Source organism: Oryzias melastigma, linkage group LG17, assembly GCF_002922805.2.
Source record: "Oryzias melastigma strain HK-1 linkage group LG17, ASM292280v2, whole genome shotgun sequence".
NCBI lineage: Eukaryota > Metazoa > Chordata > Actinopteri > Beloniformes > Adrianichthyidae > Oryzias > Oryzias melastigma.
In genome coordinates this window covers 20,342,930-20,360,390 of record NC_050528.1, presented here as the reverse complement: position 1 = coordinate 20,360,390, position 17,461 = coordinate 20,342,930, and the positions used below count along the sequence as shown (strand labels likewise).

Here is a 17,461-nt window from a genome sequence, read left to right as displayed (position 1 = left end):
TTTTTTTGTTATAGAGCTCAATGATCTGACATTTTTGTTTCTAAAACATACTCCTTAAAAAGTAGAAAAATATTTTCTCTGGTGCTGTTTTGGGATATATCGTGATATATATTGTATTGTGACATGTATCATGATACGCAACGTATTGCCAATACACACCCCTACTGTTTACTGATGTCGCTCCAAAGTGGTGACATCCGTATTGTTAAAACAATGGCAACTAAATTGACCTGTTGGGGCCGGAACTAAACAGTTTTCCATGGGTGATGTCACACTCTCTCCGTCCAGTTCTCTTATACAGTCAATAGTTTTATGCTAGCAAAGTCCTCACTTGTTGCTAATGTTCAGAAGATACTTTTTCCTTCAAAAGGTGGGAAACTCCTAAATATAAATTACATTGGTGTTCGACTTCAGTCTAGATATGTGAATAATAATAAACAGCAGTTGAGTTATGCTAAGACTAACATTCAAAGATGTGTTTATTTTCTCATGCTCCAGCCTGTCAGCTGAAAACTAAGCTTTTTTCTTTTTTTTTTATCTATTATATTTTTTCATTTAAAAAGGCATCTAGATGCCTTGAGCAGCACCGAAGAGACTGTTAGGAATATGTGAGTTAACCTTCAACCTGCTTCTTTTCGAGCATCTTATTTCCTATTATTGTGTCTTTTCAGTTTGTTTACAATGAAAAATAATCCTCCATTTATTAACTTGTTTTTCTATCAGGAATTCAATTTAAGGTCAAGCAAGGAAACATCATTATAATACTGAACATCTGTGAGGAAGCTGAGCGAGCATAAACATAGATACGGTTTCTTCCCTCTTTAGCTGCCAGAAGGCAGACGGATGTTCACTGGCCTTGTTAGAACTTTCTGAAAATAAATGAGGTCTGGTAGCAATTATCAACCATGTAAAATGCAGGGGGGAAAAAAATGCATGATAGTGAAAAGTTGACCAACTTTATACTTAAAGTTCAATTAAAGAGAATTGTTTTGAGTTCAAATGGGAACTTACTGTACTTCTGATCCAGAAGCTTCAAGATTCAACTCAATCAGGAATTATTTGAACATTTTTAATTAATTTTGACAGAACTATTGATTACTGTCTCTATTTCTATGTGGTCATTTAATAACCACAGCTAACTTCAAGTATTGAATTGTCTGGTACAAGGCTACTTTTGTTGTCACCCTTTTTGTTCTTTTGCTCATGACATTTAAGTGCTTTGAGTGTATTTGTTTAGAGTTTAATTTCATGCCATAACCCCGGTCTTGTTCATTTTTAAACCCTGATTCCATCAGTTTCTAAAAGTCCTTGAGCCTACTTATACTGCACGTTTTTCCCATTTTCTATTTCCAACATCTCTCATTGTGACAGCTCTGAGACTTCTGTTTGGCTTGATGAGGAGAGGATAAGTTGAGCCAGGTGTAGCGGAACAGGAAAATAATTAAAAACACGTAGAAGTGAAAGGCCTGGAGCCTGAAATCAGGAAACATAACCCTTTTTTTTCTAAACATGAATCCTATTTTTGATGCTTGCTCTTTAATATTGGCTATATACCGCTTGTACTAAAATCTCATCATGCACAGAGATTAGGAGTCTGCCATTGTGCTCAAAAACATCCTAAAAAAGTTATTATGTAGACGTTATTGTATGAAAGAAACTTTTCCATTATTTTTAAAAGTAGAAATAAATTTGGTTTGATATGTATGGGTTTAACTTCATATTGATTCCAAATGGACTGATTTTTTCCCTCCTCTCAGCTGTTTTGGCATGATAACTCATGAAACAGATGCTGAATGGAGTCTGCCTCGTAACAATAGCAGAAGCAGTTTGACTAATTTTGTGTCACTGTTACAGAAGCTTTTAAACATTGAAAATAGATCTCTTAATCAACTTTCCGAACCTAACATCAGCTCTCACACACCAATACGCAAGCAGTGTTGCTGCAAACGTGAACGCATGGAATCTGTCAGACAAATTTACCGCAGACGAAGGCAGACGCATTTCATGGTGCATTGGTGACTAATCATTCATTTATGTTTAGCTGAGGATCTTCCATGCACAGCTATAATTGGCATATTTGCCTTCTTTAACAGCTGTGTATTTACAAAAGCCACCATAAGCTCATTAATGAACATGTTTGTCTGTTAAATTGGCTTCGATTTGTGGCATTGTTCAGAATCAGCTTGTCCAGTGTAATGTGTCAGTCGGTGCTATTATCACAGCGACTCTGTGGCTAGAGACTCCTTTTTGGAGAAGGCTGTTTGCAAGTGTTATTGGGAATAATCACTATTGCTTCTAGTAGACCACTGCTAATTGCATGGGTCTGCTCTAAACCTACGTGGTTAGACTCGTAATTGTGATGGTGGCTCACATATCCTACATTTATGCTTTAGACTATTGCTTATTAACTCCCAATTTCAGGGAGGACTATAAATGTTTCAGGGTCAACTTTTACGAACTTGATTTCAAGCAGTTATACTGTTTTTATTGACATGTGATAAAATTTGGATTCTGATCGTAATTTTTCTTAATTTGAACTTTATTCCATAGAAAAAGTTCTTTCTTTTAGTATTATTTTATTTCCATCATAGCACATTAGGTTGTTTGCCAAACTTCAATACATTTTTATGACAAAGTCCCAATTCTGTTTTTTTAACCCTACTTTCTTTAAATCAGATCACGTGATTCTAGATGTTTAATTCCTGGCTGAACTCATCCGATTTAAAAAAATCTGAAGCAAGTAGGGTACTTGAAATCAATCAAGGTGGAAGATCGAGATCGCAGGTGTCATACCCCAGGTCCCAAGGGCCAGTATCCAACATGTTTTCAAACTAACCTGTCAGAAGAATCTTATTATTGGCATAACACACCTGATCCAGGTAATCAGAAGCTGGTAGGGCTGGGTCTCTAGAATATCTTGAGACCTGGAGTCCAACCCCTCACGATCTGGATAATCAGGAATGTCTGTATACAAGTCCACTTTGTAGAAACAGCATCAAAGTGACGTTTTCACTAAAATCACATTATTGTAATATTTGGTTTGAAATAGAAGTCATACTGTAAAGTATCAAAACCAAACTTTTCCTCTCACATAGTGGTCATATAATATATAGTAGTTTCAGAATAAACAGTTGTTTTTACATGTGTTGTAAAATAAACTGCATCCACTTCTGACTGGGATTTACAGCTTTTGACCAAGGAACAACTCAGTAATATTTAGATGAAGTTGTGTTGCTGTCCTTTCACCCAAGATCAGGTGTTTAGTCCTTCATCCTGTAATAGTATATCCACCCATCCTATCCATTTTTCTCATCTGGAGCCAAGTTACAAGGAGAACCTTCAGAGCAGAAGCATCCTCTCGTTTTGCTTGGGTCACCACTTGGCCAGCTTAGAGACTTTATTTCTTTATTTCCCAGTAGGACATGCCCAGAATACCCTTTCAGGTAGGTGCTCTAGACACATCCAAAAGAAATGTTTAGGCTATTTCAACTGACTTTTCTTAAAGTAGAGGGGTACCAGCTCTACTTTGTGACACAATTAGGCAAGCAGGAAGAAACCCAGATGCAAGAAAGAGTCACAAGCACATCAAGGGGTTTCATTTACAAAAGCCATACTCAAACAAGATCACAGGGCTCAGAAAACAAGACAGGACACACAATGACACAGCACTGACGGCTTCAGCAGAGTTCCTTGAGTATACAGAACATAATTACTGAAGTGCAGGCAGCTGTGACTGCTTAGCAGGAGCCACAGGAGAATGGGCGGAGTCACATCAGCCTGCACAGAAGCAAAGAAAAAAACTGGAAAGAGTAACACATGAAGCAGAACATGACACCTTGAGCTCCATCTTGGTGACTCTCACCTGTTCTCCTCGGGAAGCCAGCTGTTTCAATCACTTGTATCCCCAGACTTCATATTTTGGATGTACTTTGTAGATCAACTGACTTATTCTTTTCAGTACCTTTGAGTAGACTTTGTCAGGGAGGCTGAAGGTTTGAAACCCTTGTAGAATGGAGCACACCCTCTGCTCCTGTCATGATGAAAGGAGTAGGAAGCTAACTGTGATGGTGATGTCCAGAACATGAAGGTTATCCTGGAGTATGGGTATGGGACTCGAGGGTAAGCTATGCGTGAGGGCTGGCAAGACCAATGTTAAATACGTCAGGGTGGGTCGTAGGTGTGTCAGGATTCCCCACCGGTAATCCTCCACACATGTAAAGACAAAACAGAAAGCAACAGATCAAGGTTAGATGGAAATAAAAGGAAAAATGAAACAAGCAAAAGAGGGAGAGAGAGGGACAAGGCCCTGCCGAAACAAGACAGCTCCCTCCTCTTGAAAAGTAGAGACCAACACTTGGGTCTACTAGTCCTGAGACATTAGCCTTGAGACAACTTATGAGATGTTGCTAAAGTGTGTCACCAATGGCAGCTACACAACATCCAGAGACTTAAGATTCTGAGGGCGGATCTCATCCACCCCTGTGCCCTGCTACTGAAAGGCTTTTTGACTCCATCAATGACCTAGCTCAGGTGATAGACAGTCCCACTTGTTGGTCTCTAGACTCTGGTTCATCGGTAGTAGATGTATCCTTAAAGTTTTCCTTCCACCTCTCAACAATGTCCTGAATTGAGGTGCCTCCTCTTAAGCCCCTGAAGAATGAGTCCTTCTCCTTGGTCTCCTAGAATTCCTCTCAGACCAGAGTTTTTGCCCCTGTGACTGTCTGCTGCATACTGCTTGGAATAAAAATAAGAGAGCTATTCCATGTTTCATGAAATGTTAACACCCTTCAGTTTGAGTTTAGTGTTATTGTTGTTTTTTTGTCCTATGGTCTGTTCATCTATCGAAAACACTATACAAATTTGGACATTTCTATACAGCATTGACAGCTGTTGTGTCTGTATCAGGGGTAATGTGCTGTTCTATGAGGAAATGATGGCTCAAGCTTTTACATTACTTCTCTACAACTTTGAAATCCCACATTTTTCATGCATCTTTCTATCATCCGTTGCACATTATAGCAAAAATGTAGATTATGCATGCAGGGGGACGTAAGCAACTCATGTATATTTCAAATGCCCGCTCAGGTTTGCCCATACTGCTGTGTGTTTTGTTGTTTAAGTTCCCCATGCTCCCCAGTCCTTTCAATTAATAGAACTTGCTTTCTGCTGCTGCTGGCAGAATATCAACTAAAAGTCAGCTGAGTCTGCTTGGACCTCTTTGAGAAGGATTACACTTGCTTGCAAGTTATGAAAGATGTTGCGTGCATGTATGGACGTCACGGAGCAGCTTGACTAAGCAGCTGCTGTAATTATCAGACATATTGCCGTGAACAAATAAATAAGGGAGGAAGGACGTTGTTTGTGTCTGGGAAAAGGAGATCTAATGAGGTGATGGGGGAGGGAAAGGGAAAAGTGATGGGTTACTGAGATGAAAAGACAGAGCACACTGGGAAAAGAGGAAGTAACTCTGTGGAGAAAGCAGTCGTGTGCCAATCAGAAAGTTGCTGGCATCTACAGACTGACTATCAAACTGTCTGCAACACGGGGAACTCCACGTTGCCCCCTCATGTTTTTATTGATGTGGAAGTGTGGAGACTAAAGCACTTTCTTGAATAAAAATAGACCATTTGACTCAATACTCTGTTTATGTGAGCTAAAGATCTGAGGAGAATATAAGCTCAGTCATGGTCGAGTGGGAGGAGCCAGCTGCTCGTGTTGACATCTTTATACATCAGGGAGAAGGTTTCTCTAATTTGCTTTGGTCCAAAGAGCAGGCTGTTGGTGTTGAATAAATCATCACATCATTTGAGCTCAGTTCATGTTGGCTGGTTAGTAACCATGGGTCACAAGATGTTTACTCACCTTAGTCACCCACATATCGACAAACTAAAACAATTCAGTCTTTACCATAGACTGTTAATAAGAACTGGACATAAGTTTTGAGGTCCGCATTACCTCCAGCCCTAGCAAAATCAGGCCAGAGCCTTCGCCATCACTTCCTGATACGTCTACCAACCTATTGCAACCGATCGCCACCCCTCACCAGCGATTAGTCTGAGTCGGTCTGAGTCTGAATTCTGATATGTTTAAATGTGCCAATAAAACAAGACATAAACTAAGTAAACCAACTTGATTTTCCTGTTATTGAACAACATGCTGTAATCGGGCTTTTTTTTTTGTCATTTTCATCAAAGATTCTAAAGTCCCACGACAATCATCTGTTGATCTATTTTCAAACACTCCCAGGTCTTTTAATTAGAATTATGCTGTGTTTATTTAAATTGGCTTCTGATTTCTGGGTTGGACCACTGGTGCTGAGAAAGCCCGCCCCAGTTCCCACCATCACTGTGTTTGCAGTCTTTCCCAATAGCTTAGATCACGTGTCGAAGTCAAGGCCCGGGGGCCGCATCCGGCCCTCCAGATCTTTTTTTTTTTATTGTTATTAATGACCCAATGTTATCTTGCACTTAGTTTTAACTTGTATAATTTTGACAAAATAAAAGGAAACATTAAAAGTTATCTAAGGTTTAAGGTAATTTACTCTTGTGTATAATTCCTGCCTGTTTTTATTCATAGTAATGTAAAAAAAAATTACGTTTTAAACATTTTAAAGAGTTAGTTTTGGTGTGTTCAATAAATGTTTGTCCTGTTTGGCCCGCAACCTAAGGTGTGTTTTGCATTTTGGCCCCCGGTACGTTTGAGTTTGACACCCCTGGCGAACCTTACATTACTGGTGCAACAAAAAATGGCGAGCAATACTGGAGCTAGTTTGGAGCGACATGCAGCTAGGACGAAGAAAACAAAGACATACATGGATCGAGTTGTGTAGAACATGATGCATCAGAATGGAGCAGAGTATGGAGCTTGTGGCTTGCCATAGTAGCTTCAGCGTCACAACGTCAACAGCATTTTTCGTCTACTCCTGATTCACCTCAGCTTGAATTGTTAAAACACCAAAAACACAATTTTCATCGGAGTAGGTATTTAAAGTAAAGCCATGTAGGACGGCTTCAACCTAATGTATTAATATACTTGTGTGCTTGCTTAGAAACAGTTGTCCCAGTTTGTAACTCTTTAAGGTAACGAGGAAGCTGCTGCTTGATTTCAAACGGTAGAAAAGCTCAAACTCATTGGACTAAAGTGCAGTCAGTGATTTTGTCAGTGATCGCATGTGTGTGTCTGTATGAAGCGTCACACACCATGAGAATGTCACACACACTCACAAAGCCACCAGCTTGAGAAGCTGCTAAACAACAAACACACACACACACACACAAAAATGTGCTTCTGTGAGAAAAGCCTTCACAAAGATTTCTGGACACAGACCTTGGACATATGCGTATAAATATATATAACAGGACAGATTATCTCTGACAAAGCCCCCTAGGATTTTGAACTGCAAGAATAAATAAATAAATAAACAAAAATAATATTCAATATTTAATGTTCAAGGCACGGGTCTTGAACTTCAGGCCTTGAGGGCTAAAGTCCTTCTTGTTTTTCCTCTAATCCTGGCCTTGCCGCTTCTTATTGGCAAAATACACTCAACCCCGGTTATCACCCGCATGTAGTGCAGGGATGTCTGAAAAGCAAACAGGATGCCGGCCCTTGAGACCTGGCAAAAACCAATAACACATATATATTTACAGTTTATACAAGATAATTTATTGTTCCAAGTTGTAAAATATAACATAAAAAAGGATGTATATAGCAAATTGATTCCTATATATTTATCTAATATATTTAATGTCAGTAATATATACATTTCAAACACTTGGTTCTGATAACATTTAGAGAAAAACCACAATAGTTTACTCGGAGATGGACCAATGTTGTCCACTGATTTATGTTCTCAACGACTCGTCTTTTATCGTTTTTGTACTGTAAAACGGAGGGAAAACCACATATGGGCACAACTGCAACATAAAACGATAAAAAACATTGAAGTCTTAAACCCTTTTACTGCAAAGTGACAATGGCATCAACCCGCCACCTGCTGCAAAGAGATTTATTGCTAATAAATGTTTGGTCGATCGATGAATCGACAAACCATTTCACCCAGAACCAGGGGAAATCATGAAGCTGCCATTAATAATGAGAGTCAATAGCAGCCAACCACAGCTTTTTGACCTCTTTTTTGCCTTAGCTTCCAAATCAGCAAGTTAGTGTCCTTCAAAAAGCACTTGGAGAAGGTTGGAAGGGAAAGCATCTTTTTTTTCTCTAACGAGAACCAGTGTAAAATCTCTTTCAGCAGATTGTGCTGCTGACAGGATGTTGTTCTTTTAATTATCAGCCGGTGAGGATGTTAACGGAGGTATTGATGGGCCTTAATTGACCATATGGTTGTTTGTTTGTCTGGCTGGAAATTGGCCAGATACCCCTGGAAGATTCACACACTAATGCTCACGTATGTAAACCGCCGTGAAGGCAGCCTAACACAGCCTGTAATTAGTGGGGTTTCCTGCTTCCAACCGCAGGCCAACGGGATGCGTCTCAGGTCACTGCCGCTATTACGCTGCGGCGCTCTGTGTGTTTGTGCAGCAGGGGACCCTGCCACGTACTTGTAGAGTGTTTCTGCCTTTAGGCTCAATTTGTCTGTGGAGAAACCAATTATATTGTCCTCTTTTTTTCTTTCTTTGATTAGATAGACCCTAATACCACCCTTTTTTTTTTATCATAATCACTTGATTAATGTCTTACTTTTTCATCCTGGGTCACAAGTTTTATTAGTCGTTGGGTTAACCATGTAGGGGTTTGTCCCTACTGAATGTATGATACCATTTCTTTTTTTTAATTTGAAATCAATCATCTGACTGCTATTATGGTTCTTTTTGTAAAAGTGTTTTGACTTTTATTTAGATTCTAGCTCACACATAAGTGCATAATGTCAGTGGACATTAGCTGACCTCTTTTAATGCCTCATGTTATGTTCTCATTGGGTATGTGTGGCTCGTTTAAGATTGCGCTACAGGAAATATCTTAAACGCGCTTTTAGCATACGGTGTTCTCACTAGTTCCTTGTTTTAGACTTTTTTGCATTAACTTTTGCACTTTTTATTTTATTTCAAGAAGTTTTTATTTTTAACAAATTGTTTTCCATTTAATTTTAAATTTTGTCCTTATTCTGTTTTTATATTTATCAAGAGATTTAAAAAGGGTAAACTTTAAAAAAAAGCATTCAAATAAAAACAAGTGAGATTTTGAGGTTTATGCCTCATCCACCGCATTTACAAAAAAATATCGACATTGGTATCGACATCGGCGATATTGATCAGTATCGGGTCAGTACCCAAATGCTCAGCACCACCCAGCCCTAACAGATACCTGCGTTTACATAGACTTTTTAATGAAAGTGGTTGCTTGAACGCGGATTGCTGTTTCTGTTGACTATGAAATTAAGCAAATTAGATTTGCGATTACAAGTTTGTCTAATGGAGACACGACAATTTCCAAAAAAACTTGCATTTATCAAAAAAAAAAAACGTTTTTGCGCTTGGAGGAAGTGGTTTCGCAAAACTGTAAGGAAACACTCCTTTTGAAATTCATGAGTCACGTGACCAACAACCGGATACCACCCACAAAGCGCCACAAGAGACCCCTCAGCATCACACAGCTCATCATTGATCGTGTCATGTGGAATTGTTGAATCCACAACTCCTCAGAAAAATCACCAACCACCATTTCCCGAAATCAATTCATCCATAGCCACTCCCTCATTGCTTGTTGCTCCATGTCCTGAATAAGATGTAGACGTCTCCTTTGATGGATGATGATTGTCTCTAGTGCCATGACAGGAATTTGTATTTCTCTGCTGTAAATGACAAAATTGTTTACATCAGTCACCGTGTTTTTGAATGACTTATCGCATGAGTTGGTTTGTGTTTATTTACATAATTAGAATTTAATGGAAACAGTGTAATTGATTTTTAAATTTTTTTTACATTTCTGGAATTTCTATAGTTTTGCGCACGTGTAATGGAGATGCAGCTATTGTAGTATTACGTGCTACTTAAGTGTTTGCTATGACCTTTTGCCCGCAGCATGCCCATAGAAAAAATCTATGAAACATTTTAAGTCTATGGACTCACTGAGCCCTCTATGGTCTTAAAATTTCAATTTTTCCTCCATGACATCTCCATAAGGCCAGTTGTGAAGACTAATTTGGAATAAACTGTATTTTCTCAGTGTTTTCTCACATAAAAATATGGCAAGTAATAAAGCAAGTAAAATATAATCATATTAAATATTTTACAGGTATTTTTTTCTGTCTGAGTAATACATTTATTGTGAAAAAAAATCCCCCAAAAAGTATATACTGAAATATATTTTAAAATAAAACTGTTTCAGAGACCGTCTTTTGGTTGACTAACCCAGAATATTCTGGTAATTTCTGTGCAGCAGCTGCATGCTCTCTGGCTGACACTGTAAATTATGCAGCTGTCTTTCTCTTCCCCATTGGGTGTTATAGTTGTGATAGTGGGGGGAAAAAGAAAAAAATAAAGACGGCAGTTTGAGTAGACCTGTGGTGACCGACGGATTCCAGATTTTAAGTTGGTTCTGAAATGTGTAAAATGTCTCTAAATGAAAATCCCCCCTGTTGGGCTTTACAGGTGATCACCGTGGCAACCTTCAGAGAAATAAGATTTATTTGCTTCAGCATCATCACTGACAGCCCATCAGTCTCTGAGAGGGGAAAAAAAAAACATTTACATGTTTGTGTTTGAGACACTTTTTACAATTCAAATCTAGAATATAGACGTTAGCTCCTCTCCCTCTCCTGTCATTCTTACTTGTTGTCTTTTCCTTCCACCTTTTCCCTCTGCTGTTCTCGGTGCTGAAGCATCAATCCTCCTCTGCTAACATTTGTCAAGCTCTCCCGCTCCCACGTCCCCCTTGGTGATTTTAGAGGGGTGAAACAGGAGCAGGTGTTCAGCTGGTTGGGCTATTGCTGCTGACTCGCAGAAACGCTGAAAGGTTATCGGTGAGGCGGATGAGGGGGGTGTTGGAGTGCAGCTGGCCTCTAATGCTGATGGACCACCACCAGCTCGGGTCCCTGGCAGGGGCCCAGGCCAGGTGCTCGGGGGCATGTGCGCACACAGTGCCATGCAATTGCAGAATCTACATCTGCAGATGAAACACCTGTGCGCCAGATCTAATAAAGACTCCGAGTTACTGTAATTGGAGTACATAGAAAATGAGCTGGGGAATTCTCAGAGGGACAAAAAAAAAAAAAAAAAGACAGCAGCTTACCGCCATAATTCATGTTTTTTCATCTAAGGCTGAGAAGGTGAGGGGTCAAAACTTACACTTGACTCGGTCGCAGCAGCTGGGAGGAAAGCTTGAACTTCCAATGCATCTTTTTTCCTTTTTGGCAAACAAAAAAAAAATCTCTATCAATGTGTCTTTCCTGGTTTCCTTATTCTTCTCTTTTCCAATGTTTCTCATTCTCCTCCGTTCCTTTCTCGCCTTTTTTCGTCTTGTGCAAACAACTGCTCGCCTGCTATACCTGGTGAAGGTGATGAGAAAAAAAAATCCAATAAGCATAAGTCTCAGCTCTCCTTTACTCTGCCACCTCTGAGATGTTATTTAAGCGTGACACCTGGTCGATTCTTCTATTCCACCTGGACGGACTCACAGTCCCCCCTCCCTTCCTCTTTTTTGTCTCAGCTACAGATAATGATCACGCCTTCTTATCCCTTATTTTCTCCCAGATCTGGACAGAGAGGGTAAACAGGCCAAAAAAAAAAAAAAAAGTGCATGGATAATGCAACGCTAAATGTCAAAGCTAAAAATGACCAGTTTTCCTCTATTGTCTCGCTGGCATTCACATCATGTGTTATGAATTTTATAATTAGCAGGGAGGACTCAGAGTTGAAGGAAGGCAGAATGGTGGCTTATTTTCCTTCTACTCTCTTCAAATGATGTCTATGCGAAGGCAAATCCAACGATTTAAAGATTTTATTCTGTCCGAATTGCTGAAAAAGTTCAGTACTAAAAAGTAGGGACGACCCGATCCGAACACGTGATCGGAAATATGGCCCAATCACAAAGTTTCAGACTCGACTGTTATATCCCGATCACAGATTGAATCGAGTGTGATGTTACCCATAGAGCATACCTTCCTTCCGGCTTCATTGAAATGAAGCCAATTCTGTCACCATTTTTCGCAATGCCGACATCTCCATGTTGGAACCAGACAACAGTGATTGGTCCAGGTTGGTCTGATTCAACGTTTCTATGGCAACAGGTGTCGCCAATCAGGAGTGAGCTTCTTCAAAGTCTACACCCCTTCCACTGAAAGCAGCTTGGGAGAATATGCCAATCAATCGATCAAGGTGTGGCCAGTTGGCACCACCTCCTTTATTGAAGCATCTTATCAGTCACTTAATAACTCGAATAACTTGTGATACAGAAAAAAAATTAGGATGAAGATATTTAAAAATAAAAGGTATTGGAGCAAGAATGAATACTATTACAGTCAATGGTTTGTGAAGAAAACTCTTGAGACATTTCCAAGGAAATAAAAACATTTTAAATAAAGCATACCCCCCCCCCCTCCCCATTCTTATTTTTAATTTACATCTACAAAATTTTTTTCTTTTTATCAACTTGTCATCCTCCTCTTTAAGCGCATGAATGCATTTGTTTGACAGATGCCTTTGCTAATTGCCTTTTCAAACTACACCAATCTCATGGTGCTGTGAGTGAAAATTAAAAATGCACCACCCCGGGTCGTTTTTTTTCTTCATGTCTGAGCCTGCATTTATCCACCTGAAATTAATTCTCTAATTTGTTTGTAAGGTATTTAGGGAACACTTAGAATCCCAATCCACTTAAAGCATCTTCTTCCCTACTTTACATATCTGTTCGGAAATTCGTCTGTGTCCCCGCAGACTCCTTCCAGCAGTCATTAACATTGAAATGAAGAGCAAGCCTCAGCCAGGCTGAAAGGCCCTGTAATGTCTTTTCAAAGTGTCACTGAAGAAAAAAAACAACATAGTGTTGTGTTTGTCTGCGCTGTCTCACGGTAGCTGCACGGGGAGGCGAAGTTTGACGTCTGACGATGAGAATTCACACCCGAACGGCGGTTTGGCTCGTGCCGCCGACACCCACTGATATGTTTGGTAGCGCTTTGCGAGACACACTTGTCCAAACACACAATGGGTGGAGAAGCTGAAGGGGATGTCATAGCTTTGCCCCCGGATGCCTCAGAAACCAGGATGGGCTCATGGATAAAACATTTCATGGAGCAAAATAAAGCAGCTGGCTTCACAAACGGGGACCCCTGATGGGGAATTTTTCAGCAGAACCCCCAATTTTACAGAGTTTGAACGGATTTTGGAGTGTTGCAGATGGCGCCAATTTCCTTCAACAAGACGTTTATGAAATTCTTCTTTTTATCACACTCCTTTAAGAAAAGTGATTTTTTTTCTATGTGGCACACGTGCTTTTAAAGATATTTTTTTATCAACAAAGCAAAAGTAGTCATGCAGTTAAATAAAAATACAATTAAACTATTTTTGTGAAACTCCAAATTAATGATAGCATTAAATTGAACATTTTCTATTAATAGCAGAGCACCCATTGTCCGATCACAAACGATCACTTTAAAGACGTTTTAATAAATAATAATGTTTTATTGGAAAACATAATAAAGGGAAGGCCTTTGTAGAAACTTGTGTAGCTTCAACGGAAAAGTTATGAAAGCATGGTTACATAAACACATTGACGCTGATGTTAACATAGCTTAAGGACAGTTGTGACTAAGGCACAATAAGGTGATAATAATCCCAAACTGGGATCATGACTTTCTGATCTGCAGCAATTGTAACAATAATGTGAAATCAAATGGAATCTAAAGGACGCCGGGATCACTTTTTACATTCTTACCATGTGAACTGAGTCCAAGGGACTAGTGTTGTTGTTCACCTCTTAGCAAATCCTGTTAGGGGGGGGGGGGTTACAGTGATTCAGTTGTCACTGATCTGTGCATTTGGTTTTGACGCCCTTCCAAACACCACCCTGTATTTATGCGGGCTACAGACCAGCACTGGGACATCCAGACTACACATAGACTACATAGGGTTAAGGGTCATGGCTGAGGTCACACACTGGAATAGGCACATTGCGCCCCCTGTAAAATCCTTTATGTGAGACATTTCTCTAGCAGCATACTGAATCTGCACATACAGGAATTCATCCAGGTCAAAATTAAACTTAAAATGTGAGTAAGCACAACTGAAGCACAAGGAATTCAAACTGCTGATGCTAGATGGGTGTCAGCAATTCTGTTAGCTTGTATCTCCTGTGGTTCATGTTTGTCCAGCTCAAATACTAAATACTTACCTAAAGCATTAAGCTCCACTAAAGAAGATTTATGTTTGGAATGGAGGTAAAGTTTATAGGAAGGACAAAGTTCCGCCCACTCCTCAGTCATGCTTATCAATACACTAAGTCTAAATTTCATACTGAATTTAAACATAAAGCCAACGCGACCTGTGTTTATTTATTTCCAGCGCTAAACACACGGCCTACATCCACGCGGTTCTGCATAATCAAACAGCTAATTTCCGTCTTTCTTTGTCAAAAACATCCCGCCTCCTGGCTGTTGTAAAGTATTTAGGGAAACAACGGATAAATAATTCACAGTACAAACAGATCATATATTAGGATTTCTTGGCTTTGTAGTTCAAATCCATGAAGAAGTGAGCAAACCCAGAGGACAGATGCTGTCAGAAATGTGCAGAAAAGGCTTTGATTCATCTGTAGTTGGTGTTATCCAAATTCAAACCAGTAAATCAGTGTTTTTTTGTCTCATTCAGGCCCACGGGAGGTGACTGTCAGAAGAAATGCCTGTCCCAGGTGCCCTAGTACATCACCACAGGGACCATGGCGACTCCTTGGCCAGTGAGAAAACAGAGGTGCTCCCATGGCTTTGCCATTCTTGCTAGATGGTCGGCGTCCTCCTTGATGCTCCTGTGGTTGCATTGGGTGTTGCTATGGCTGCCATGGCCCACTCAAGCTCAGCAAGCGGGCAGCGGTGGACAGAGCGGGAAGGCGCTCCACGGTTCCGTTTCCTCCTCCTCGTCTTCTTCTTCCTCCTCCTCCTCCTCGTCCTCCTCCTCGTCCCCGTCCAGCACCTCGGCGTGGGGGTTCAACACCCGGCAGAGCGGCGGGCAGCTGGACTGGCTGCTGTCGGAAAAGGGACCTTTCCACAGATGTCCAGAGTACACTGAGTTCAGGGAGAGGTTCCAGCAGGGCTTTTCCACCAGATACAAGATTTACAGGTGAGTGCTGCTCAAAAACGGACGCCCATGGCTGATTTGTGTGTTTATGTCCAAATGAGAGAGCCTCTGCGAGGCAAAAAAGACTAAACTAGGGTTTAAAGGATCAATAAATGGAGTGAAAATGGCTCTCCTTCACTTAGCTAAGCGTAAATTATTCTCAGTCAAGTGCTGCTTCCCGTCCTGTTTGACTTCTTAATAGAAAAGGCCTTTATGACTTGATATCTTCTTGCCACAAGCTGAATGCCGGAGCTGAGAGCAATAAACAAGCAGAGCATGCTCAAGTAGTTTAGGATCAAAGGACATGTAAAGGTTAAACTGTCCGGCATAGAAAACGGAAAAAGAAGAAAAAAAGAGCAGAACAGCTATCAAGCACAGACACTCATGCAGTTCTCTGGTCTGAGTCATCAAACTCTGAAGTTTCTATTTTTATTGTATTTCTCTGTAGATTTTTTTTTTATTTTGTAAAAAAAAAAAAAAAAACGATATATTTATGTACTTCATCACATTAAGAGACGACTTTAGGTATTTATTTTATATTAAAAAAAAACACACATTTTGATATTTTTTAAGGTGTTTTGCATTTATTATAATAAAATTCAAAGTGAAAAAAGGAAAATATGGGTACAGTAAATGAAAAAAAATTGATCTTATCAAGAAAATATCAACTTGGAAAAAAATAGTCATATTTTTTAAACACTTTATGCTTAAATGTATGCTTTTGCTTTCAAGTAGATGCTAAATTAAGATAATTTTGGAGCAGAAGTGAGACATCAAGAGGTTGAGTCAAAAGGTTTCAGTCAATAAATTAGATTTTTAATGTTCAAAGTCACAATAGTTTTGCTGAAATGTACACAATGTACCTAATTTGTTAAATAACAACGACAACAACAAAAAAAAAGGCAATGAAAACTTTTTAGATTTTTCTATACGACAAGTTAAGGGCAACAAGTTTTTTTTTTTTTTTTTTTTATATTGTATTTAGGTATTTCTAATACCCATCTTTAAAATTGGATACAAACCAGAAAAAACTCAAAAAACAAAACAAAACAAAACAAAAAAAACATCATGACCTTTAACCCCCAAATTTTGACGGGCTACAAGCTAGCAGGAGAGTATGTAAATAGGTGGATGATGGGAAGTGGGGCCGGGGTTGCTCCTTGCCAGCACAACTAAGAGGGAAAATCCCAACAAATTCTGCAGAAACTATGTCCTAGAAAACGAAAGCTTAAAAAAATTGGCTGAAAACAGCATAATCATAATTAAAAGACCAGTTAAAATGCTTTGAATAATAGACGTAGCAACACTCCAGTGATAAATGTTAGAACATTTTCAGACAATTCAACCAAAAACTGCCAGATGGGTATGGGATCTATCCAGAAATATCAATGTTTTCTGGTAGATTAACAGTTATATATGTCATTGTTTTTTATAGTTCAGGTTTTAGTTTATGTCTTTACTGGACCTAAGTATTGGTCACTCTCCTGGTGTGATTCATGGGGCGTTGAAAGCCGTCCAGCAGGCTGAAGTCGGAGCTCTAAGCGCTCTTGATGTTGTGTACGAACGGGGAGGAGGGACTGTAAATTTTGAGTGACAGGCGGCGCGGTGCGACACAGCTTGTGTAGCTTGTTATTTTTCTGCAGTCCCTCAATCTGTCCATTGGTTTATTCCCCACTGATTCATGAGCTCTGCGGGGCCAGAGGACGTGTCGTGCGGTCATGAGCTGTTTGACTTAAAGGGGGATTTTATGTGCAGCCATTACATCTTGCAGTATAATATCTAAATTGCACTTAAAACGTCTGCTCCCGAGGAGCGGCCGCACCAACCGCTACGGGCGTAGAAGTTTGCTACCAGACTTTGTAAAGTATCAAACTGAAGAACACTTTATGATTTTGTTGTTTCTGTTTTATTACATCTAATATGGATCAGAGTTTGTTCCTGCTAAAAAACAATCGTACATTGATTTCTCTATGTGGCTTAAGCTAATGCATTAAAAGATCTAAATGAAGAAAAACCCAAACATACACAGTCAAAATTATCTCGCTCCAAATTGCTACAAAATCTGTTTGAAGGCTATTAAAAGTGGAAAAATTTGGTTTAAGCTCTCCAAGGAAAGCAAGAAGTTCTTTCTTTTTACGAGATATTCAAGCGGGTGACGAAACAGCGTCAGCGTTGTT

General features: G+C 39.6%; 1 protein-coding gene across 3 annotated transcripts in view; it reads left to right on the top strand.

Annotated features, from left to right (window-relative positions):
• The window catches only part of brinp2 (bone morphogenetic protein/retinoic acid inducible neural-specific 2), a 241,809-nt gene that overhangs the window by 94,894 nt on the left and 129,454 nt on the right, over positions 1-17,461 (top strand). For all 3 annotated transcript variants that reach the window (XM_024273754.2, XM_024273753.2, XM_036216474.1), the window contains one exon: positions 14,823-15,287. In XM_024273754.2, coding sequence (XP_024129522.1) covers positions 14,890-15,287 — 398 coding nt within the window. In that variant the 5' untranslated portion in view covers positions 14,823-14,889. The remainder of the gene's footprint in view (positions 1-14,822; positions 15,288-17,461) is intronic.